The 26,681-nt window shown below is 41.3% G+C and overlaps 1 protein-coding gene across 1 annotated transcript in view; it reads left to right on the top strand.

Moving 5' to 3' along the window:
• CSMD3 (CUB and Sushi multiple domains 3) overlaps positions 1 to 26,681 on the top strand; it is a 467,563-nt gene that overhangs the window by 135,715 nt on the left and 305,167 nt on the right. The window contains exon 20 of the mRNA XM_069959625.1: positions 19,150 to 19,266. Within this exon, the coding sequence (XP_069815726.1) occupies positions 19,150 to 19,266 (117 nt within the window). The remainder of the gene's footprint in view (positions 1 to 19,149; positions 19,267 to 26,681) is intronic.

Genomic DNA, 26,681 nt, shown 5'->3' on the forward strand with positions numbered 1-26,681 from the left:
CATGGGAGTATAATATAGGCGATGCATGATGTTAAATTGTATTACCCTATGGTTACCTACCGGAGACACTCTCCTCAAGTTTCTACATATTGTCATCCATTGGCCTTCCCCTACCTCCCCGATTTCCTTCTCCCATTTTTGTCTACTCTTAACCGTAATTGCATTTGCCTCCACAAGACTTCTATACACTCTAGATACACATTTTCTTTGATAGGGCTCATTTCTAATTTTATCAATCAGGGCATTATTACCATGAACTCTGAATGTCCCCTCCAATACCATTCCCTGCAAGGCATGCCTCATTCTCACATACTCGAACCAACCATTCTTATTAATATTAAACTCACTCTTTAATCTTTCCCAATTCTTCAACCCATGTACATCCCAAATATCCTTCACACATTCTATTCCTGCATCCTTCAGGATTCTTTGCTTCCCTATTTTTTTCACTTCACTGAGCTTGCTGTTATCCCACAGGGGAGCAAATTCCAACAGACCTACTATCCCAAGCACACTTTTCAATTTCTTCCATACCTTCACCAGCAACACTACCATACCACATCCTCTCCATTCATTCTCTTCCAACCATCCTGATTCCAATAACTGAAAAATATCTCTTTCATCTCCATCTGTACACTTCCCCAACCTTCTAAAAAAAGCACAATTCTTCCATCTCAACAACCAAAAAATTTGCGCAGACAAAAAATACATACTCGCATCCGGAACATTCAGCCCCCCACTTTCCACTGGGAGACATAACCCCTCCAACTTCATACGGATCTTCTTTCTTCCCCAAATCAAGGAATTAAACAATGCCCTGATCCTTTTATAAAGCCCATTCTCAATCCACAATGGAGAGGCACAAAAAAAATATAAAAGCTTGGGAAGGCAAACAGACTTCAAAAGGACTATTCTGTCAGATCTAGAAATCGGCAGATTTTGCCACGCATTGACCTTATTCTCTAGTTCCTTTAAACAACGCTCAGTGTTAAGATTATGGAAATCTTCCAATTTCCTTGAGACATTTACCCCCAAATAAATAAAACTCTCCCCCTCCCCTAACACCCGTAACAACGGAAACACTAAGTTACTTCCCTGTTCCAGCGGCATTAACACAGATTTTGACCAATTAATTTTTAAACCAGAAAATTTGCCTACTTCTTCCACCAAATTTATCACGACTGGTACGGATTTATCTGGTTCTTTAAGGAAGAGCAGCAGGTCATCTGCGTACAAAGAAATTTTATCTGCCCCTTCTCTTACGCCAAACCCTTCAATACTTAATTCACCTCTGATCTTAATTGCAAGGGGCTCCACAGCCAATGCAAAGAGGAGCGGGGATAGAGGGCACCCCTGCCTTGTCCCCCTACTAAGCACAAAAGAATCCGACCGGGATCCATTGACCATTACTGAGGCCTTGGCTCCTGTATATAATAAACGTACCCAACCAATAAATCTATCCCCCACCCCAAACCGCCTTAACACCTCCCATAAATAGTCCCACTCCACCCTGTCAAACGCCTTAATAGCGTCTAAAGACAGGATGGAGTGGGACCCGTCCCCTTCTACAAATTGCATATTCTCAAACAGTCTCCTGATATTATATCTGGTCATCCGACTGGGCACAAAACCGCATTGGTCCTCATTAACTAATTCTCCAATAAATTTACTAAGTCGCATAGCCAAGACTTTGGCGAATAATTTGGCATCTATATTAATTAAAGAGATGGGCCTATAAGACCCCACCTCTAACTTATCCTTCCCAGTTTTTAATATCAACACAATGGTCGCCTCCCCCATAGAGGCAGGCAAGCCACCCTCCACCTCCGCCTCCTCTATCACCCGCTGCAACCCGGGCAGCAATACCTCTCTGTGGACCCTGTAAATTTCATAGGGCAGACCATCGCCTCCTGGGGCTGAGTTACCTACAGTCGCATCCAGTGCCCTATTTAAGTCGGCAATCGTGATAGGGGCGTCCAACTCATCTCTCTGTAAATCATTAACCCTAGGGAAGCTAATGCTGTCCAAGTAAGATCTTAACTCATCTTCTGAATGACTAGATTCTGACGTATATAAGTTCGCATAAAACATTCTGAACTCCTCTAAAATTATTTCCGTCTGATTAGTAACCCTACCATCCCTACATCTAATTGCTGAAATGTCCCTTTTCTCCTGTTGGTTTTTGATAAGTGACATCAAACCTCTATTTGGCATCCCTGATTCTAACAGTCGTTTCTCCCCCCTAAGTGCTAATTGATTCTGTGCTTTCTCAATCAAGTAAATATCTAACTCCCCCTGTGCCTTAACTAAATCCTCCTTCAACTCGTGAGTAGGAGTCAACTTATACTTTCCCTCAATCTCTTCTACTTTAAAAAACAACTCTTTTTCTATTTTACGGAACCCTTTCTTCATGCCACAAATTAAGCCAAAGTATTTCCCCCTTATAACCGCTTTCAACGTCTCCCATACCACCTTTATCGATGAAGTGCCAAGATTAATTTCCCATATAAACTTAATATCCTCTTTAACCTTATTTTTATTGTGAATAAGACTAATCCAATGTGCATTTATTCGTACTAAATTTCCTCTCCCTTCCCTAGGAAAGTGCAACTCTAACAAAACTGGTGCATGATCTGACAAACATCTCTTCATATATTTTATATCTTTAACCAATGGAACCATAAGATTATTCACCAACACCATGTCAATTCTTGACATGGTGTTAGATGTTTTATTCCAACAGGAGAAAGATCTTTTATCTGGATACATTTCCCTCCATAAATCCCTCAACCCTAATTCCTTAAGGACTCCAGGAAGGGGGGAACCACTTGGGGGGCCCCCACCCCCTGAAGCCCTCAACCTGTCCACGCCCTCATCCATCACTGCATTAAGGTCACCCATCACCAGCAATGGACACTCTGCCTTACTCTGACTATAAGAAAAGAGTATCCTAAGAACTTCTGCGTTAAATCGGGGGGGGATATAAATAAATGCCAAAATACACTTAATATGCCCCAAAATACCATAGAGAAACACAAAACGCCCCTCGCCATCAATTTTCTGATCCAAAAGTTCCCAGCCGATACTTCTATGAATCAGAACAGATACCCCCCGTGCATAACCCGAAAAAACAGAATGAAATTGGCTAGACCACCAGCTCTTACCCAGAGAACCCAACTTTTCTTTGACCAGATGTGTCTCCACCAGGCACACAACACAGGGCAAATAATTTTTTATAACATTCATCATAGCCAACCTTTTCACTTTATCCGCTACCCCTCGAATATTCCAAACCAGAAATTTTACCTGCATTAAGGCGGAAAGAAGATAAATTCAAACCACGTATAGAACCTTATGCCCTGGAACAGGGAAGAACAAAAAAAAAAAAAAAAAAACCCCAAGCCACAACCTACTAACAACCACGGATCCTCCATACTCTTCCTGCCCCCCCTCCCAACTCCCCTCCCACCCCACCTCCCAATCAGCCCCCCAGCTACGTTTTTGTGTCCGTCAAAAAAAAAAGGATCCGTTTCGATCTGTTTTTTTTTTTACAATCTAAGTCAATGGAAAAACGGATCAAAACGGATGTACACAAATGCACAGTTTTTATTTCATCCGTTTTTTGCAAAGTGTGAACCTAGCCTAAGCCTCCCCCACAGCTTTGTCTGTCCAGGCATGATGGGAATTATAGTTTTGTAACAGCTGGAAGGCCGCAAGTTTGAGACCCCAGCTATACTTTCGTCCACCCTCTTAAGTTCTTTCCATAAAATATATACATCCCCCTCTGTAGGTAGTACCTATACAATATATCTCCTTCCCCCTCTGTAGTTCTTTCCACATGCTGTATACATCCCCCTCTTTAGGTGCTATACTGTATACCTCCTTCCCTTTCTGTAGTTTGCCCACACACCCTCTATCCCTGCATATTCAATGTTCCCTACTGTTCATCATCTTGCCATCCCTGCAGCTTATGTTAAGCAGGTGCTGTCAGAGCATATTAGGTCTGGCAGGTGTGAGAGATGTGGTCAGCTGGCTGAACTAGGGATTATTTTTGGAGTAGGGATTATATTTCAAGCCTACTCCAAAAAAACTGGAAAATAAAGGTAGGTCTTCTTTTTGAGGTAGATCCTATTTTCAGAGAAACATGGTAACATTTCCTTGCTTAAAGAGGATGTATACATGAGTCAAATGGCGCTGGCACGGGGAAGCTGGTGCCACAGTCCTTTTTTTGAACCATGGACCGATTTCCACATACGGCGCCGTTCTATTTATGGTTACCAGGCCGAGGATGAAGAAATGGAGGTGGGCTGGCCCGCCCCCAGTGGGAGAAAACCCCTGCCCCTCCATGGCGCGGCTCCATTGATTCTAATGGAGCCGCGTCATGGAGGGGCGGGGGTTTCCTTCCACTGGAGGGCGGGCCGGCCCGCCTCCAGTGCTTCACCCCCGGCCTGGTAACCATGAATGGAACGGTGCTGTACGCGGAAACCGGGCCACGGTTCAAGAAAAGGACCGTGGCACCGGCTTTCCCTTGCTGGCGCCGTTCGATTAATTTTTTTTTTTAAAGAGAGTGTACCTTATTGGAACATCCTCTTTAAAGGGTTTTGCCATGGACAGTTATTCCCTTTTTCATAGGAAGATACGGATAATGGAGCTACCACCTTTGGGACACCCCCTCGACACGCTGTTCAATGTGTATGGGATTCTAAAAAAAAAAAAAGCTAAGAAGAGATCTTGGCAATCTTTTGCACTCTTATAGCCAATAAATGGAGCACCAGTCCAGTCTGCCCACTGCCACTTCATTTAGATGAAAACTTTAGGGGTGCTGTGTGCAGTATTGGGAAAGTCAGTAGTCGGAAGGCGCAATTAGACACTCTACCCTATCCTGTATATAGAGGATGAAAAAAAAAAAACAACTTAAATTAGTTGTACAGTTTAGAAAAATACTTTAGTAAAATGTGGTGATGGTGAGGGGGTCATTTCTTAGTGCAATAATGATCAAAGATAGTTTATTCTAGGCAATATTTTGATCTTCATACAATGGAGTTCCTTGCTGTACATCGCCTTTATACAGCGCTTCAGCTGATGCCACCGCATCATTTTTAATATGATAGATGACATTATCACAGTTGGTACTCTGTCAAGAACACAATTAGAGAGCGATGTCATGATATCCTTCACAGCTGTGATGCATTTTCCTGTAGTGTACACTGAACAGAAGAAATATACATTATATTTTCTAAGGAATAATAGGTACAAAACTTTGTTTTTAAATTTACATTTTTTTAAGTTGCTGATTTTTTCTTTTTTTTTCATTAGAAGTTTCAGTAGGGAGATTTATCATGTTTTTTTTTTATTGTTTACATTTGGAGGTTTTTTAACTCAAACTATTTTCTAGACTTATCTGTTATCCTGTCTTGTGTATCGTACCGGTTTTTAACATTCCATATTTGTGATGTAGCATAAACATAGATACCATGGTTGAAAGATTATTTATGGATTAGGATAATGGATAAGGTTAAAACAAATGTGGTCACCAATGAAACAGAAATGTCATCCCAGAAGCAAACACGGTTAACAAAAGACCCTAGTAGCAGTAGTAAGCCTTCTCGAATTCCCATCCATGCCTCTGTAATAGAGATGAGCGAATCTCGAGCATGCTCGAGTCGATCCGAACCCAAACTTTCGGCATGTGATAGCGGTGACTGCTGAAGTTGGATAAAGCCCTAAGGCTATGTGGAAAACATGGATATAGTCATTGGCTGTATCCATGTTTTCCAGACAACCTTAGAGCTTTATCCAAGTTCAGCAGCCCCCGCTAATCAAATGCCGAACGTTTGGGTTCGGATGGACTCGAACCCGAACCCGGTTCGCTCATCTCTACTCTGTAACCATCATCTAGTTATTGTGATCTATGAAATTTGTTAGCCCAGGGGAAAAAAAAAAAGTATGTGTAGGATTCAGCTTTTTTGAATAGGAAATAGCCGGTCCCATTACTTACTTGAAAAGTTCAATCTCGGCACTCACCATAAATGCTTCATACTTTTATTGCAGAAAATGTCTTATTCATCACAGATACAACAGGACGTTTTGGCGTTTAGCCTTTTTCAGCTGAAAAAGGCTGAAGGCCTTTGATTTTAAGTGATTGGGCCAATCACTGTTAGTCCCAGAGTGCCAAAGTTACTCAACCAATGGGTCAACTTAATTCTCACAATGATTTGGGGTCAGAGCCCCTCCCCCATTTTATAGTACTCTATCCAATGCAATTTTTTTTTTCTTTTTTACTTTCAAAAAACTATAGACATATATCGAAACTCTGCTTCATTTGGACTTTTATGGCCTGAGATATTCCTTTGAAATGCCCTTGAAGCCTACCTAATAAGTTTGGGATGTGAACCAAATCCACAATTCTTATTCCATTATGAATGCCGTGAAGATTATCCAGTGAAATATACTAAACCATTTGGCACTGAACGATGGCAGTTAAGAGCAAGATCTAATTAAAGAATGTAGATGAAACATTCATTCAACAGAGGCATGACAAGCAATCATTTCTGCCCACGTTGCCCAATAAGGCACATCATTTCTAGATTACGGCATGGAAATGCAAACTTGCACAGCTGATGCCAGTAGTGCTTTTGGACATCATGTCCATGATTGAATAAAATAGAATTGTGTAAGTATTCACTTGATAGCTTTAAGATGCCCCCTTCTGCCAAAATAAATAAATAACAAATCCGTACCCACCTGCCTCCATTTTAATGGTGCCCGGTCCCCAGAACTTTTTGTTTCTAATGTTATGCCAATGGTACTGGAACTGGCCAGTTGGTTACGTTGCTAGCCCTAGCAGTGACTAGCCGCAGACACTACACAACATGGTTGGCATGTCACCAGAAGCAGTAGTGAGGACCAAGGACTAAGTGCCATTGGTACAGCTGTGATTTAGGGTCAGGGATTATGGGTTATCCTTTTTTTTATTTTCGTTGCACCCAGGGGGTGTTTTATTATTTGAAAAAAAAAAAAAAAAAAAATCAACCCTTTTGATGTATGTTGCAAGAAGACTGAGCTCAGTGACTGACTACAACTGCTACCTGGGTATATGCTGAAGTCAAGTATACTAAGGGCTCTATTACACGGAGCGATAATCAGACAATTCAGCTCAAACAGGCCGGTCTGAGGCTACAGCTGCAGCATCGGGAAGGAAGCAGAGAACAGGAGAAGACCAGGAGCGTGGAGAGGTGATGTATAACAGTTTAGGGCAAGGGCTGCACGGACATTGCTAATGATGTCCATGCAGCCCTTGCTAAGCTATAATTGAGCCGTCTAATTGGCTCAGTAAATCAGCGCTCGTTTACAATATTGATTAGGCCATCATCACTCCGTCTTATAGGCCCCTAAGGGTCCATTTACACAGAGATTATCTCACAAAGTTTTGAAGCCAAAGCCAGAAACAGACTATAAACAGAGATCAGGTCATAAAGGAAAGCCTGAGATTTTCAAATCCATTCCTGTCTTTGGCTTCAAATCTTTGGCAGATAATCTGTCAGATAATCTATCTGTGTAAATGGACCCTAAGGGTGCATTTACACGGGCAGATTTATCTGACAGATTTTTGAAGCCAAAGCCAGAAACAGATCATAAACAGGGAACAGGTCATGAAGCAAAGACTGAGATTTCTCCTCTTTTCAAATCCATTCCTGGTTTTGGCTTCCAAAATCTGTCAGATAAATCTGCCTGTGTAAACGCACCATAAGGCTATGTTCACACTATGTATGTGTGCGGCTGTATTTTTTATGCGGCTGGAAATGTGAGGCTGAAACTACGGCCGTGGGAAAAAATAGACATGCGGCTGAAAACATACGGACATTTACTTGGAAATCTGGTTCAACTAAAAATAACAAATAAAATCTTAAGAAAGTGATGCAAACACCTCTGGATGCATCTGGGAAAGCAGGGAACACAGTTTACATGAATCGCTATTACCGGGGTTTGCGATCCTCTGCAGTAATGCCGATGTCTCTCATGGTTAATATATTTAATTAATAAAACACATTTTCTTTGTAATAAAGTCCCTTTCGTTGTTCAATAATTAAATTTAAACGAATCCATCATTTTGCAATTAAATATACTGTTAAAATATATATATATATATATATATATATATATATATATATATATATATACTTATATATATATTTTTTTTTTGACAGTATATTTAATTGTACAATGATGGATTCGTTAAAATAAATTATTGAACAATGAAACTGATTTTATTACAACGGAAATGTGTTTTATTAATTAAATATTAATTAGTACAGGAAGCTCCATTAAGCCGTTAATTCATATTCCCGGTAATAGAGCATTCTGTACTAATCACTTTACTTTAATGAAAACATCAAATGTTTCTTCTAATTATGTTATCACAATAGCATTATTAGAAGAAACATTTAGAATTATATGTGCGCTCAGCTGATTGGCTGAGCGCACATATAATTAGCAGCACAGGGACTTCATTGTGCTGCGGACCAGCGAAGAGGACACATTGGGGTGAGTATAAAGCTCTCCCCACCCCCTCCCCAGCACTGCACCCATCCCAGTAAGGAAGGGGGGTCATTTAACCCCTTCCTTGCTGAGATGGGTGCAGTCTGACATCAGTCTGGCCCCCAAGGGGTTAAGGGGGATGCAATACATCCTCCCTTAACCCCTTGGGGACCAGACTGTAAGCAGCGATCTGTAAAGATGCTGCATACTGTAAGGTGCACAACACCGCTCACAATGATGGGTGTTGTGCTCCTGTTTGTGTGTTTTTTGTGTGTTTCTCCCTTTTTGTTTTTCAGATATCGGTATCCTGTGGATTACGTCGGATTCGGTGGACTACGTCGATGACCAGCGGTTGTTTGGTGTTTTTTTTTTTTATAAAATGGTCAATGAGGGGTGTCGGGGTGTTTTTATTTGAATAAAAAAAAAATTTCACTTGTGTGTTGTCTTTTTTTCTTTACTTTATAGACTTAGTAGTGGAAGCCGTCTAATAGACGGAATCCATTACTAAGTCGGGGCCTAGTGTTAGCCTGTTTAAAATAATAAAAAAAAAAAAACGCATAGGGTCCCCCCTATTTTTATAACCAGCCGGGTTAAAAACCAAGCGACAGCAGCCTGGTAACACCAGGGTGGGAAGAGCCATTGGTTTAGGCCCTCCCCAGCCTAAATCTTACCAGCCTGCTGCCGCCCCAGTCCAGGAGCGCCAATTTTGACGCTCCGGGACCACTGGCACCCAGCTATTCCCAGTAGCCCTGGTGGCATTGGGTACTGGGGTAATAATGGGGGGTTAGTGTTAGCCATTTTAGACCGGCTAACACTAGGCCCCAAATTAGTAATGGATTCCGTCTATTAGACGGCTTCCACTACTAAGTCTATAAAGTAAAGAAATAAAGACAACACACAAGTGAAATTTTTTTTTATTCAAATAAAAACTCCCCACACCCCTCATTGACCATTTTATTAAAAAAAAAAACACCAAACAACCGCTGGCCATCGACATAGTCCACCGAATCCGACGTTATCCACTGGATACCCATATCTGAAAAACTAAAAGGGAGAAACACACAAAAAACACACAAACAGGAGCACAACACCCATCATTGTGAGCGGTGTTGTGCACCTTACAGTATGCAGCATCTTTACAGATCGCTGCTTACAGTCTGGCCCCCAAGGGGTTAAGGGAGGATGTATTGCATCCCCCTTAACCCCTTGGGGGCCAGACTGATGTCAGACTGCACCCATCTCAGCAAGGAAGGGGTTAAGGGACCCCCCTTCCTTACTGGGATGGGTGCAGTGCTGGGGAGGGGGTGGGGAGAGCTTTATACTCACCCCGATGTTGCCTCTTCGCTGGTCCGCAGCACAATGAAGTCACTGTGCTGCGGACCCGCTAATTATATGTGCGCTCAGCCGATCAGCCAATCAGCTGAGCGCACATATAATTCAAAATGTTTCTTCTAATAATGCTATTGTGATAACATAATTAGAAGAAACATTTAATGTTTTCATTTAAGTAAAGTGATGATTAGTACAGAATGCTCTATTACCGGGAATATGAATTAACGGCTTAATGGAGCTTCCTGTACTAATTAATATTTAATTAATAAAACACATTTTCGTTGTAATAAAATCAGTTTCGTTGTTCAATATTTTAATTCTAACGTATCCATCATTGTGCAATTAAATATACTGTCAAAAAATAAATATATATATAAATATACAGTACATTTATTTATATATATATTTATTTTAACAGTATATTTAATTGCACAATGATGGATTCGTTAGAATTAAATTATTGAACAACGAAAGGGACTTTATTACAAAGAAAATGTGTTTTATTAATTTAATATATTAACTATTAGAGGCATCGGCATTCGGCATTATTGACGGCTATTTTTGAAGTACTCCGTACGGACCGCCTGTCAATCCACGGGCGTGAATTTGCACAGTTCCAGCCGCAAACAATGCTCTTGTTCATTTTTTACGGGTCCGTTTACGATCGGGCCTTAGGCTCATACATAGTGTGCACTGTGCAGCCGTATATCGTATACTTTCCAGCGTACTCATGAACCGGAAAAATCCGGACGATGATTTACCGCCCGCAATACAGCCGCACAGATACATAGTGTGAACCTAGCCTAAGACTAGCTGGGTTTTGAATGTTGGTACTTGAGCATCAGAAGATGGTTATTTTGTGACATTTCCTCCTTTTGCTCGATGTTTTGATGACTTCAGAAAACAAACTTAATTGGAGGATAGAGAAGAGGCAATCACTTCAGAATGAAATAAATTTGTTTTCAAATTTCCGAAAAGATTCAGATACTGCAAATTCTAAATTTTTGGAATCTGTATTTGGTGAATCACTCAAAGTGGTGGCTGCCAGAATTCATATGCTGTCCTACATACAGTAGTAGGAAACCATGGAATGTTATGAATTTTTTTTCAGAGCAACCTGTGCACTCTCAATTGGGGCCGAATGTGTACCCGATTTTAATTAGACCCCAAATTTCTAAAAAAAAAAAAAAAAAATCACTAATTTATTTTGGAAAGTTTGAAAAAAGGTATTTAAAAAAAAAAAAAAAAAAAAAAACTGGTTGTTAAGGGCTTTATGACCCTTACTGCCTGGGAATATAGATTTACTTCTCTTAGGCCAACTTAGTTTTAAAACCTATCACAATTAAAATTTTTAATTATTAATTATTCTATTACTGAATAAAATTCTGTGGTCTTAAAGGGATTGTCCGGCGTTTGGTATTTTTTTTATTTACTGTTGCTGGTACATATAAAACAACAAACTTTCTCTCCGCTCCGCTGTCCCTCGATGTATGAAAAAAAAAAAAAAATCAGACTCTTTACAGCCCCTTTAAAAACCCTGAAAGCTAAGAGTGTAAATGCAACTTATAAGCATAGGAATGAAATATATCCATCATCGCACCCATTCAAGAAGTCATGTATCAGTCATGTCATTGGACGTACTGTGAAAGGTCAGATGATTAATTACGGCCATTGTGCTTCATGTGCGTATTCAATGCAGCCCACAGATGTTGAAAATAGTTAATTTCCACTTTTAATTACTGTTCACCTGTTTTATGTATATTGATTGAGAGTAATCTTTTGTATAATTGGTTTAATTAAGCTATTTCTGCAAGCAAGCAGTTTGCTAATACAGTATAGCAATGCCCTGAATAAAATAGAATAAAAGAAAAAAAAGGAAAAAAAAACCACTGAAAAAGTCATTAAACTACGAAAGAGTTTGTTCATGATTGAACATCATTTTATCCTTTTTATACATGTAATTAAACTACACATGTCTTGAAATGACCTTGTATATCCTAGAGCTGAACTCACAATTCTGCTGTTTGATGTTGGAAACAACTGATTGCAAATTGACAGACATCCCCCTAACTGTGTATATAAATTCTATTATTTGTTTAATTATTCCTTTTGCTTTTTTGTGAGGTTTTTTTTTTACTTCTGTATGTTAACTCTCTGGTATTCAAAGGTGGTTATTAAAGATGAGCGAGTCAACCTATCACAAACCAGTTTTGCAGATTTCTATGATTCCCTTTGAGTGAATTACTAAAAGGAGCAGGGAGGCATACATTGTATGTACATATAGTTTGTATGGATGCCTAAATGTAAGACTACATGACTGCTTACACTCGCTTCATTTGCTGACCAACCCAACAAATGTTAGCTGAGTGGCAAAGAAGACACTGTATGCCTCTCTGCTCAGTGAGGGTGCTTCTCCTGTATGCCTCTCTGCTCAGTGAGGGTGCTTCTCCCGTATGCCTCTCTGCTCAGTGAGGGTGCTTCTCCCATATGCCTCTGCTCAGTGAGGGTGCTTCTCCCGTATGCCTCTGCTCAGTGAGGGTGCTTCTCCTGTTTGCCTCTCTGCTCAGTGGAGGTGCTGCTCTTGTTTGCATCTCTTCTCAGTGAGGGTGCTGCTCCTATATGCCTCTTTGCTCATTGAGGGTGCTTCTCCTGTATGCCTCTCTGCTCAGTGAGGGTGCTTCTCCTGTATGCCTCTCTGCTCAATGAGGGTGATGCTCCTTTATACCTCTCTGCTCAGTGAGGGTGCTTCTCATGTATGCCTTTCTGCTCAGTGAGGGTGCTACTCCTGTATGCCTCTCTGCTCAGTGAGGATGCTGTTCCTGTATGCATTTCCCATTAAGCTCTACATGATCATAAGTAATAGTAAATCCAATGTGAGTTCCATTTATATTAAGCCCCACCAACTTTAAAAGGTAGCATAGCTAATGTAAAAAGGGAAATACTCACACATTTTTGTTCAAACTGGAGATTTGGAGAGTTTTTTTCTGTGTGTATGATGTTGATGTCTTGCATTGTGTAGACCTTCAGCCTAGGCAACAGAGCTGTGGTCAACCCTCTAATAAAAATGAGATGACACTGCTTGTCTATAGTGATGAGCGAAGATCCCGATGTTCAGATCCAGAACACAAATGTAGAAAAAAAAATCATTGTGAACGGTTCGTGTTTGTTGAACGTTCATGCAGTAGAAGCATACGTTTCAGTCTACGCACATGCGTACAGATTATCAGTCACAAAGCGTAAATTAAGCAGTTGCGTACGTTTACATATTCAAAAATAATCGTTATAACCATTGCGATCATGGAACAAATTGTTTGTTATCGGTTAACACGAACAATTAGGCTGGGTTCACTCTACGTTTTTGCAATCATTTTTTTTTCCATCCCTTTTTTATGTAAAAAACGGATGGAAAATACGGATGCAAGTGTGTGCATCCGTTTTTCCTTTAACTTCCATTATAAAAAAAAAAGTATGGATCAAAACGGATCCATTATTTTACAGACAAAAAACGTGGTCGACCAAAACAAACAAACAAAAGAAACAGACCCGTTTTGGTCCTTTTTTTTTTAATAATGGAAAAACGGATGCATACTGTACACTTGCATCCGTTTTTTTCTATCCATTTTCCATCTGTTTTTTGCAAAAAATGGATGAAAAAAATGGATTGCAAAAACGTAGTGTCAACCCAGCCTAAGCGACATGTTCATACGAACTTCCAAATATTTATGAACATGTTCGTCCATCACTACTTGTCTATACAGCAAAGTTGTCAGCTACAGAAACAGGAAGTGCTAGCTTATTACGTCTCTAGTGGTCAAAGTGGGGGAGAAGAAGTTTCAATATATAGTAAAAAAAAAAAGTATAATAAAAACTTTTTTTTTTTTCAATTTCTTATGGCACATACTCATATTAGCATTTAGACGTCTAAAGGAATAAAATCCAGACAGGCCTTGTGCAAGTTTGTCTAAAGGAAAGGCAATATGCTTCAGATAATAAAACAAAGTCTGTGCCGACTTATAAGGAGTTTTATCATTCAGATTCCATGTCTCTAGGTAGGTACTCTATCAGATACCATGAGAAGTGAACACATTTCTGCAGGTATCCTACTGTTATCTATATTTGTTTTTTTTTTGCCAGATTGTCCCTTTGCGTTATGCAGCGTTCTACCTCTTTTCATATTTTAATACAACTCCTCCAATGCCTTTATTTGATACGTACAAGCCTTGCACTTAGAGAGATGCAATATTCGCATTGAGAATTATATACATATATATTTTAGATTATTGAGTTCTCTAAATGAAATCTAGAATTTGTAATGCTAGAAACCACTAGACCCAAATGAAATTCATGTCTGCAAGAGTATTGCTAAACCCATAATACATTGAATGTGTGCTAAACCCTGTATCTTAAAGGGGGTTATCTATCGAAAATCTTTTTTTCTTTCAGATCAACTGGTGTCAGAAAGTTATATAGATTTGTAATTTACTTCTATTTAAAAAAATGGAAAAGTCTTCCAGTACTTATCAGCTGCTGCATATCCTGCAGGAAGTGATGTTTTCTTTTCAGTCTGACATAGAGCTCTCTGCTGCCACCTCTGTTCGAGACAGGAACTGTGCAGAGCAGTAGAAAATTCCCATGGAGAACCTTTCTTGCTCTAGACAGTTCCTGACTCAGACAGAGGTGGCAGCAGAGAGCTCTGTGTCAGACTGAAAATAATTCACCACTCCCTGCAGGACATACAGCAGCTGATATTAATGTATGACTTATATTTACATTAGTGAATTTTCTGTTTACAATTTGAATCTATGTTCACACATTTTTGTGAGACCGGCCGTTCCGTGACCCGACCAGATAAGATCATCCCGGCCGGTACTACAGTACTGATGATTTTTAGCTGACGTCAGTTTTCTGCGGCCGCTATTCATTGAATAGCCGAAGAAAACCCTGTCAGTGCACACTATGGAGTGTTTGGCCCTAAAGATCATTCTGCAGTATCGGCTGGGATGATCTTTTCTGAGACCGACCGTTCCATGACCTAGCCGGGTCACGGAACAGCCGATCTCTGATGTACTGTGAACATAGCCTTAGGAGGGAACTATCTGGCATTTTTGTACTGTATAGTAACATAAACCTCTTAAAGGGGTACTTCGGAGACATGATTGATTGATTATTTATTATTATTATTATTATTATTATTATTATTATTATTATTATTATTATTATCATTATTATTATTTACAAATCAACTGGTGTCAAAAAGTTACCCGCATTTGTACATTTTTTCTATTTAAAAAACTCTAATCTTCCAGTACTTCTCAGCTCCTGTATGTCCTGCAGGAAGTAATATATTCTTTCCAGTCTGACACAGTGCTCTTTGCTGCCACCCCTGTCCATGTCAGGAACTGTCCAGAGCAGCAGCAAATCCCCCTAGAAAACCTCTCATACACTTGAAATTTCCTGTCACTAACAAAGGTGGTAGCAGAGAGCACTGTGTCAGACTGAAAAGAGTACACCACTTCCTGCAGGACATACAGCAGCTAATAAGTACGGGAAGTCTTAATTTATTTATTTTTTTAAATAGAACTAATATACAAATCTGTATATTTTTCTGGTACTAGTTGATTTGGAAAAAATAAAAAAATAAAATAATAAATTGCAGCCATATGGATGACAGGTGCAATAATAACCACAAATTATGATGGCAATAGGCACATGTATGGTTGAAAGGGGGAGGGGGGCTCATAGACCCATTTTATCTAACAATATTTTCTGCCATTGGTCACATCTTTGTTCTATGAACACGGCGTGACAGAACTCATTACACCTCAAATTTTTAATTCGCTAAAAGTACCTCCATTGTACAAGTTCATTCCACAGAACGGAGTTTCATGATTCAAAAGAAGGCAGATTAGCATATTTTGAGGCAAGCTGTTTTGTATCTGTGCCTTACTAAAAGCTATTTACTGTACCTAGAGCCGTGTGCTTTGTAACCTAATTTGCATGGAAACAAAGACTAAAGTAGATTTAAGCATGAAGAAGAGAAGCTAGCAATACAGAGATTATTGTCTGCTGGATATAAACCCCTCGCAAACAAATAGTCACAGTAGCAAAATCAGATTTGCCGATAAACTCCACAATGCTGAATTGCTGCAAATGTCTCCCGAGAGGTAGAACGACATACGGAGATCTGAAGCCGTAATTAACTTATCTCACTGCTCTACACTCCAAATGTGTCACTTAGAAAAGTACCGCACTTTGTTAGACTAATATCTTTATAGAAGAAATGTTTTGCACAGAAAGAAAAATAGGAACCTTAGCTGAGGTGAAACTAGGAATTAAAGGGGCATTCCATTATCAGGTAAAAAAGAAATTGAAATACTGCAGAAGAATATAGTATTGCTTACCTGCATGCCCCAGTTCTGAAACCATTAAAAAAAATCTATTTGTATTGTGTATTATGGACGGGGCCGGACTGGGGCTAAAGAGCAGCCATGGCCCTGTAGGCACTACCTCTGTAGGTAATCACTCCGTAGGTTATCATCACCCCCCACACACTGTAGGGAAACTATCTATAGGTAATACCCTCCCTGTAGAAAATCCCCCACATAATTAACTCCCCCCTTTGTAGTATAACCCTTCCTTCTTGTAAACATCCCCTCCCCCCTTGTAGTATAACAACCCCTCCCCCTTTTTTGTAGATATCCCCCTGTAGGTAATCCATCCTGATAAATACACCCTGCCTCCAGGCAAACTTGACCCTAGTGATTTGCAGAGAAAAGGCACATCACAAGGAGACATACAAGAAGGGCCCACAAAGGGGACCGGCCCATCTTGCATTTGCCAGAAATGCCAGATGGTCAGTCTGGTTTTGATCATGGATCCCTTCCAATCTGATAGTCTATGTGTAGTCCATACTGTAGATATTTCTTAAGTCAAGCAGTGACACCTGTCAATCCTGTTAAGCGTCTCTGCTCATTGCACTGACCAGTAAGCTAATAATGTTTTGCACATCACCAACTTACTGTCAGCAGATTTGCTCAGAAGTAAGCTCTACACCCTGCCCAGTGAATGTCTCTGGCCTGTCAGAAGCTAGCCAAAGATGCTAGCAGAGTATTGCAGTTGAAGGGACTCTGTTCCTGATCTTTCACTCATAGCATGGAGCCCTTCACGAATAGCAGAGGGTGCCACAGAAAGAATGCAAAGAACACTGACTCCTGTCAATAACAGTTGTCCCTGTTCTTTTCAAAGTGCATAGTACATACACTGACAGTGACAGTCAAACAGGGTAGGTGCATGCAAGCACACCATGGTGTGGTGATAAAGAGGACATGGTCTGGACTTACCTGGGCTTTCACATAAGGAGGTTAAAAAAAAGGTATATCCAGAATCCTTATGACCAGTGGCCTTGGTGATACACACAGTTAGTTTGATTAATTATTAGAGATGAGCGAGCATGCTTGTCTGAGCTTGGTACTCGTTCGAGTATTAGGCTCCGTTCCCACTGAGGAAAGGTAGCGGAATTTCGCGACGGAATTGTCCGCCGCGGAATGCCGTTAGCCTCCCGCTCATAATGGGAGTCTATGGGAGGCGCGCGCTCCTGCCCTGTCCGCGCTGAAGAATGAACATGTTCATTCTTCAGCGCGTACAGAGCAGGAGCGCGCGCCTCCCATAGACTCCCATTATGAGCGGGAGGCTAACGGCATTCCGCGGCGGACAATTCCGTCGCGGAATTCCGCTACCTTTCCTCAGTGGGAACGGGGCCTTAGGGTACTCGATGGTACTCATTAATCGGATGAGCATCTCACGATACTCGAGACAATGGCATCTTCCTCTTCCTGCATGTTTGGCAGCTTTTTCTCAGCCAATCATCATGCAGGAGAGGCTTTAGGAGCTCGTAGCATCACGTGGGAACCCTACATGTCGATAGCAGCTATTGGTTGGCCAGATCAGATGACCCTGGCAGATAAGAATCAGGTCCTGTGGTGCTCACGTCAGACGCAGGCTGGATGAGCACAGGGAGAGAGCTGCTGTCTGTCAGGGAGAGTGTTAGGCAGGGAATTAGTGTGCGGTTAGGCAGGAATCCAACACGAAGAACCCAACAGTCCTTTTTAGGGCTTAACATTTTTAAAACTTTCTTTTTTTGCTACTCTTGGCTGCTAGCTTGGACTTGTAGTGCAGCTGTCAGTATTCAATTTGTCGCTGTTGCTGACATTCTCCTGGCTGGCTGGGATCTGTAGTTCAGCTACACATATCCTCACTGTGCTGTGTCCTGTGCGCATGGTGCCTTTAAAAAAAAAAAAGCACCAGTTACACACATACTGTATACGACTACACCAAAACTGCTTTCAGTAGTCAATTTGGCTTAATGTTGCGATTAGCCAGCCCCGGAGTCGTCAATGCATGCTTCCCCTGCTGTTTCCTCTCCATTTTTTGTTTCCATTATTTTCTGAGGTTTCCAGGTTTTCAGGCAACCCTCTCTGTGCAGAGCATTGGTCCCCTGCAAAAATGCTCAAAATTCCCATTGACTTCAATGGGGTTCATTACTCAAAATGCACACCCGTGTATCGGTAAATCTTTGTCCCGAGTATCGAGCATCCAAACATTTTAGTACTCGCTCATCTCTATTAATTCTGCATGTTTTATCAAAGGGGGGATGAGTGGGCCAGCATATCCCGGCCACTTTCAGCATGGTTAATCCCATGGTAGAAGAAAAGGATTAGCAGAATAACATCTAACAAAACTAATCCTCTTTTGTTTCATGAATGTATAGCCGACGGAGTGTGTTGCGTATTGTTGCAGACTCCACCAAAAACCATGCTGACAAAACTCTGATGTGTTTTCACACTCTCTTGCGGTGACTGTCAACCGGGGCCGGTTCGGTAATAGCACTCAGTACAGAAGATGATTTCTGCTCTGTTTGCTTTTCAGCGGTCATCTATCTGTCTCCGTTGAGTGACAGCAGCAGATATACTACATTCCTACTTTTCAGGTTGGATCCATGTTCGTACAGGTTAACGTGATATAAGCCGTTCTGACAAATAAAATAGCTCCGGCAGCGATGAATTTGCTTATCATCAAATCGCTGAATGAAAAGTTATGTCATACAGAGACAACTTGGGCATGAAACATGCTCAATGAGCTGCTGCAGCGAAGCGAACGTTGCAGGCTTACTCAGCATTACATAATATTATCACATTGATTCATTTTTATTTATTTATTTATTTTTTTTACTTTTTGACTTAATTCAGTCTATTGTAATAATTGTGTAATTTTCTTTTCTAGCACCGTGTGGAAGCCGATCTACGGGATCAGAGGGAACTGTGTTATCACCGAACTACCCCAAAAACTACAGCGTGGGCCATAACTGTGTATTCTCTGTAGCTGTTCCTAAGGAGTTTGGTGAGTAAATCATACCAGCTGCTTAAAATGGTAACTGGTCAATAAGATTGTGTTAAAGGGGTTCTCCGACATCTGGGAAAAATAAACATTCTACAAAAGCATATAGCATTGCTTACCTGTCCGGACCAGAAACTACGAAAGATCCATGTGTTTTAGGGGTCTAAGTTCAGTCCAACTCCCGAAATACATTGCCTCAGCATGCCATTACAGTTCTCCCACCCTGCCTTCTCCTCTCCCACAGCACTCCTGCCAGCCCCCCCCCCCATGTTGCAGAACATCTTATTTCACTGCAAAATACTGTACAATAAAGTAACAGCACCTGCAGCATTCACTTCCTGTTTGCTTTTTATAATATTGTTCAGCACAAGGTAGCATACTGTTATCACCCCTCACTCTCCCTAAATGTCCCAATAAAGATATATGTGTATGTATATAAGACAGGCAGATGTGATGTTGGCTGTAGGGGCTGTTCAGAGATGGTGGGGATAGAGCTCAGAGGTATGATCTAGCCTTCTCTGTTGTCTCTGGAGAGAGGGAGGAGCCAAGGAGTTGGAGGCAATACATGTTTTGTAGTTCTAATTTCAACTTCCTGTCAGGGGTCATGCAAAGCATTCTGAAGTCAATACTATTACACTATATTAGGAAGTTATATATATTTAAATACATTTTCTGATGTCGGAGTAACCCTTTTTATTGAATGCTATGATAATCTATGAAAAAAAAGGTAATTCCGCTAGTAAATACATGATGAGTGAAGAATGCATATATGGTTGCAGTATCAGAGTTAAACAACATTATGCCCTTAACATTTCATTGACCGTGGAGGAATCCAAAGAGGTAATAAATACAATCCCTGTATGTTTTTTGTTTTTTTTTCTTGGGGTAGCAGGTTTCTCTTAACCCCTAATGTTAAAGAATAAAGAAGAGTAAAGAGCCATCTTTCCCATTGGGCAGGATAGGTGGCTGCCTAGGGGCCCATGACTCAAAGGGGGCCCTTCTGGCCAGTGAGAGCTCTATCAGGAGAGATGTGAGGAGGATGGGGACAGGAGAGTCTGCTTGCGGCAACACACACATTACCCAGGCCACCAGACTTGTCTGTAGATGGAGAGGAACAGGAGGGGCAGAGCTGCAGTATGAGAGCAGTGTGTCATCTGTGTGTCCCCCCGAGACCTGACCTGACCTGCACATAAATTATCTGCTGGTTTTATTTATCTATTTATTTATATTAACTGGAGCATTATACTGTACCGCCCATGTAGTGTTGTGCCTCCCATGTATTACTATGCCTCCCTAATGTGTACTACTATACCTCCCATGTACTGCTGTGCCTCCCTACTGTGTACTAATTTGCCTTCCATGTACTGCTGTACCTCCCTACTATGTACTGCTGTGCCTGTGTACTGTTGTGCCTCCTATGTACTGCTTGCCTCCCTACTGTGTACTGCTGTGCCTCCATACTATGTACTGCTGTGCCTGTGTACTGTTGTGCCTCCTATGTACTGCTTGCCTCCCTACTGTGTACTGCTGTGCCTCCCTACTATGTACTGCTGTGCCTGTGTACTGTTGTGCCTCCTATGTACTGCTTGCCTCCCTACTGTGTACTGCTGTGCCTCCCTACTATGTACTGCTGTGCCTCCCATGTACTCGGGGTCCACAGCTCTGCCCAGGGGCCCATAATGCTATTAAGACGGCCCAGGCTCCAGGCACATTAATGTGTCTGGTGTTGCTCACACTGTAGCTTCCCCGCCCACTTTAAAAGCCCTCTGCGCCTTGAACGTTTATAGATGTTGCAACTACATGGGCATCTACCATTACAATATATAGAGAAGTATTGTTCCTGTGAAGGGGTAAAGTAATGGTATACACATAAGGCATTCCTATGAACTTAATGGTAAAAAAAAAAAGAAAAAAAAAAGAAAACTGTTTCTAGACTCCTTTGGCAGTGGCTTTTCTCTATGAGAACAAAAGGATCAGGCTGTTGAAATTCAAAATGCCTGATCCTTTTTTCCCTTTGACATCATCTGTACGAGGAAAGTCAAGAGATTTCCACTAGAGAGTGATCTGGTGCAGGTTTTATATATATAAAAAAAAAAAACAATTGTCTCACAAATTGACCCCACCAATTTTTTAAGTGAATCTAGTAGCAGGTTAGAAAGTCCTGACTTGTCAATAGATTGGATTTTCATGGGGCAGAGTGTGGCCATACAATTTGTTTTAGAAGATCTGTTGCCCCATGAATGAGTTGTGCTTTTGTATATAGAAGAGCAGGCGACTCAATTCCAAACATTTCTGCACATTGGGGGACATTTATTATCATTATGATGGAGAAGACGCATACGCCAGCTGTAACCTATGCTCGCCAGATGGGTGGGTGGGGGGGTTGGATAAGGCGGTAAGGCCTCCCTTGTCTGATTTACCATGATTTACATCTACTAGCAGGCGTAAATCATGACAGTATGCCAGCCTTATAAGTGTCCCCCATTTTGTATGTCATTTTTTGCTTTTTGTAGCAATTGTTCTTTTTTTTTTTTCTGCCAAGAGTTATAAGAAATATTTTTCCATTTACCTCAAGTACAGGAAAATCTGCCTAGAGCAGGCTTAGAGGACGCAACGTTCAGAGCTAGAGGGTGGATATAACATACGTGCTGGTGTCGCAAATAAGAACAAACTATATAAAAGTGATATGGATAATACTCCACTGCGGGAGGAAGCGTATGTCGTCTTTGCAGCTGGCATTTATTCCTGCAATACTGTGGCGGAGGGTTACGTTGACACAATCTCTAATGTCAATGTTATCGTACCTTCTATATATATATTGGTATATTACACATTACCATGTTTTACATTTTTTCCCGATGTTACGATACAAAGGCGTTTATCATACAGATGTTACCTTAGCAAATGTCAAGAAATGTCATCTGCCGAGAACCATTAGCAGCTGAGTGTATGGCAGAAAGCTGACTGTGCCCAACTGGCTTGTTTCAACTTGATAGAAATATTAACTCAAGACGCATGCATTCTATTATAGGTGATAATTCTATGTCAAGTACGTCCTACCGTGTGCCACTCATTATATATCTTCAAGTACTAGCGATTCCGAGTTGAAGGCGCCACATTCTGGTATATAGTGTGAGAACCATACTAGACTTAACGTTCAGCTTTTATTTATTTATTTTTACACAATTCTATTTTTTAAACATTTAATTTATTAACAATCTAACATGTTATCAGGAGCCGGTGCCGGCACGCTTAGCCCCCGACACTAGCTGCGGCAGTGGCCAGGTCCACGGCTGGCTGCATGGGCTCGCTGACGGTGACCCTGGTAACTGGATCATCCAGTTGTTAGGGGTGTGCCGGCGGCATTCCTAGCCACAAACACCGCGTCCGGGCCACATCAATCCATGGCCGGGCGCCCAAGTTGATTTAGATCACTGTCATGCGAAATGGCAGGTGCAGCTGCCAGTCAGCTTTAGGTCTTTTGGAGAGTTTGGAGTTCCTGCCCCAATCAGGTCCTGGGGCCAGGACTTCACCACCCTTGAAGTTCTGCCTTCTCCTGCTCCCCTTGCCTGCAATAGAGCCTCGTTCTGAGTGTGACTAAGCTAACGTTCCTGATTGTATTCCCTGGTATTTCTGATTTTGGCTTCTCCCTGACCACTGATTCTGTACCACACTGACCGATTGTTACTAACCTGGCTTGATCACTCATCAAGGTTAGGGACTGTCGTCCAGTTACCCGCTGCCACCTAGGGCAGAGAGTGGTAAGCAGGCAAGGACAGCGGGGCGTGTACCAGTGCAGGGCCTCACCTGTCTTGTGTCCTTTAGTCCCAACCTAACACATATATCTCAAATGCTGTCCTACTATATCCCCCTCTTTAAATAGATAAGAGCCATTTGCCCTTTGATACCTTCCATCTTAGAAGGGTTTAGAAAAAGAGGATTTTGAAACAACATAAAACCTCTTTTACATGCCATATATTTAATGGACAGTTACCCCTTCTCACTCTATAGTGTGCCGCGGCTGTAACACTAGTGACACGGGCAGCTTCCCCCAACTGTACTGTCTTTTCTAATGCTAATATGTATTATAAAGGCATGAGGGGAGACTTAGTATCTGCATCTCAGCAGCTCTTGTGACATGTAATTGTGTCGGGACCAGGGCTTGAGGAGCCCTGCAGTTCCTGATACTTTTGGCAGCAGAGGGGCCATAAAACATTGATATGTCTCTGTGACCAAAGTTTTTTTCTTTTCTTTTTTTTTTTTTTTTACTGACAATGGAAAAACTTGTTTTTGCCACTTTTTGATTACTTTTACTATCTTGCTCGTACATGATACAGAAGATGATTTTATTTTTCCCATTGAGCTTGTGATGGGTATTATCTTCTACTCAAAAGTAGAGGTCATAACCCTTAGGTCTTTAGATCCTTAAAGATAATCAATATGGCGTAAGGTCAGAGATCCGAAAGTTTGCGGCGAGAGAATGTTGAGAAATTGTCTACATTTTATTGGGAACTAGAAAAGTGTTGATGGTGAATTCTTCTTTCATCCCTTTAAGATGAACAAATACTTGAAAATTCCCTTCTTTGTTTACTTTCCGGGATATGAATCAGCCTTATTCATGGCATACACTGCAAATTAATTTTACATTGCTTATGTGAGAAACAGTGTGGAGATCAGCTCATATCTACAGGCTACAGTGCCTGGTGACATTATTTATTTAGAATATATGCCTATTTGGCGCTCATTTTACATTTCTTGCCTGCACACCGATGCGCTCGCTGTTCCAGCTGTGTACAAATGAGCAGATGGGTTTGTAGATTCAGATTTCCATAAAGCTCTGGTATGTCTGAAGCACTTACAGTCCAGACCTGTGAAAAAAAGAAAATTATACCCTGTCAGTGTTAAGGTAGCAAAGAAACAACATAAAGTGCAAAAATCATAGTGTAATGTATCATAGAAGACCAGGTCTCCACTCTCTTTGTTGGTATGGTTTCTCCAGGATGGTCTATAATTTTGTTACCTTCATCTTAGGTTCCTTTATGTCATTTATTTAAATTTACCTTGTCAATGATAACATGTAGCCATTAAAACATATTAATTATTAAAGGGGAACTCCAGGTAGAGGATAAAAAAATGAAACTTCTCCAGAAGCATAAATCATTACTTACCTATCTATTCCATTTTTGAAACTACCGAAAATCCATTTGTTTTGGGGGGGTTTGTTCTGTTTTGTGTTTCTGCACTTCCTGCTTTATTAGTTGTACACAGTACTACAGGTTCCAGAATGCAATGCTTTCCCTCAGCTGTTCAACACAGTCCTCCACCCTGGCCATTCCTCGCCCACAGCTGTTGTAGAACATCTAGGCTGTGTTCACACATTGCAGTTTCATTGTGTTACTGAATTATTTGCAGTAATTTATGATTTCATTGTGGTCCCATTCACACACACTGTATTCTCTACATGTAACACCATACAGCACGCTGTATTCTCTTCCTATAACACCACACAGCACGCTGTATTCTCTACCTGTAACACCACACAGCACGCTGTATTCTCTACCTGTAACACCACACAGCACACTGTATTCTCTACCTGTAACACCACACAGCACACTGTATTCTCTACATGTAACACCATACAGCACGCTGTATTCTCTTCCTATAACACCACACAGCACGCTGTATTCTCTACCTGTAACACCACACAGCACGCTGTATTCTCTACCTGTAACACCACACAGCACACTGTATTCTCTACCTGTAACACCACACAGCACACTGTATTCTCTACCTGTAACACCACACAGCACTGTATTCTCTACCTGTAACACCACACAGCACGCTGTATTCTCTTCCTATAACACCACACAGCATGCTGTATTCTCTACCTGTAACACCACACAGCACGCTGTATTCTCTACATGTAACACCATACAGCACGCTGTATTCTCTTCCTATAACACCACACAGCATGCTGTATTCTCTACCTGTAACACCACACAGCACGCTGTATTCTCTTCCTATAACACCACACAGTTTACTCTATTGTCTACCTGTAACACAACACAGCACACTGTATTCTCTACCTGTAACACCACACAGCACACTGTATTCTCTACCTGTAACACCACACAGCACGCTGTATTCTCTACCTGTAACACCACACAGCACGCTGTATTCTCTACCTGTAACACCACACAGCACGCTGTATTCTCTACCTGTAACACCACACAGCACGCTGTATTCTCTACCTGTAACACCACACAGCACACTGTATTCTCTACCTGTAACACCACACAGCACGCTGTATTCTCTACCTGTAACACCACACAGCACGCTGTATTCTCTACCTGTAACACCACACAGCACACTGTATTCTCTACCTGTAACACCACACAGCACACTGTATTCTCTACCTGTAACACCACACAGCACTGTATTCTCTACCTGTAACACCACACAACACGCTGTATTCTCTACCTGTAACACCACACAGCATGCTGTATTCTCTACCTGTAACACCACACAGCCCGCTGTATTCTCTACCAGTAACACCACACAGCACGCTGTATTCTCTACCTGTAACACCACACAGCCCTGTATTCTCTACTTGTAATATCACACAGCATGCTGTATTCTCTACCTGTAACACCACACAGCACACTGTATTCTCTACATGTAACACCATACAGCACGCTGTATTCTCTACCTGTAACACCACACAGCACATTGTATTCTCTACCTGTAACACCACACAGTTTACTCTATTGTCTACCTGTAACACAACACAGCACACTGTATTCTCTACCTGTAACACCACACAGCACACTGTATTCTCTACCTGTAACACCACACAGCACGCTGTATTCTCTACCTGTAACACCACACAGCACACTGTATTCTCTACCTGTAACACCACACAGCACGCTGTATTCTCTACCTGTAACACCACACAGCACGCTGTATTCTCTACCTGTAACACCACACAGTGCGCTGTATTCTCTACCTGTAACACCACACAGCACACTGTATTCTCTACATGTAACACCACACAGCACATTGTATTCTCTACCTGTAACACCACACAGCACGCTGTATTCTCTACCTGTAACACCACACAGCACACTGTATTCTCTACATGTAACACCACACAGCACACTCTACCTGTAACACCACACAGTTTACTCTATTGTCTACCTGTAACACAACACAGCACGCTGTATTCTCTACCTGTAAAGCTAATATTGGAATAAAGTTAATAACTTTTTGATTTTTTTTCCTTTTCATTTCCACGCACATATTACGATCAAGCATCTGTTATCTTTGAAGTTAAGCCCCACAATAAGGCTCTGATCCTCTCTGCCGTTTAGCATCATTTACTTCATCATTTTTTGTGAATATGCTGCAGTACTGCAATG

This window comes from Dendropsophus ebraccatus, chromosome 2 (genome assembly GCF_027789765.1).
Source record: "Dendropsophus ebraccatus isolate aDenEbr1 chromosome 2, aDenEbr1.pat, whole genome shotgun sequence".
Taxonomy (NCBI): Eukaryota; Metazoa; Chordata; class Amphibia; order Anura; family Hylidae; genus Dendropsophus; species Dendropsophus ebraccatus.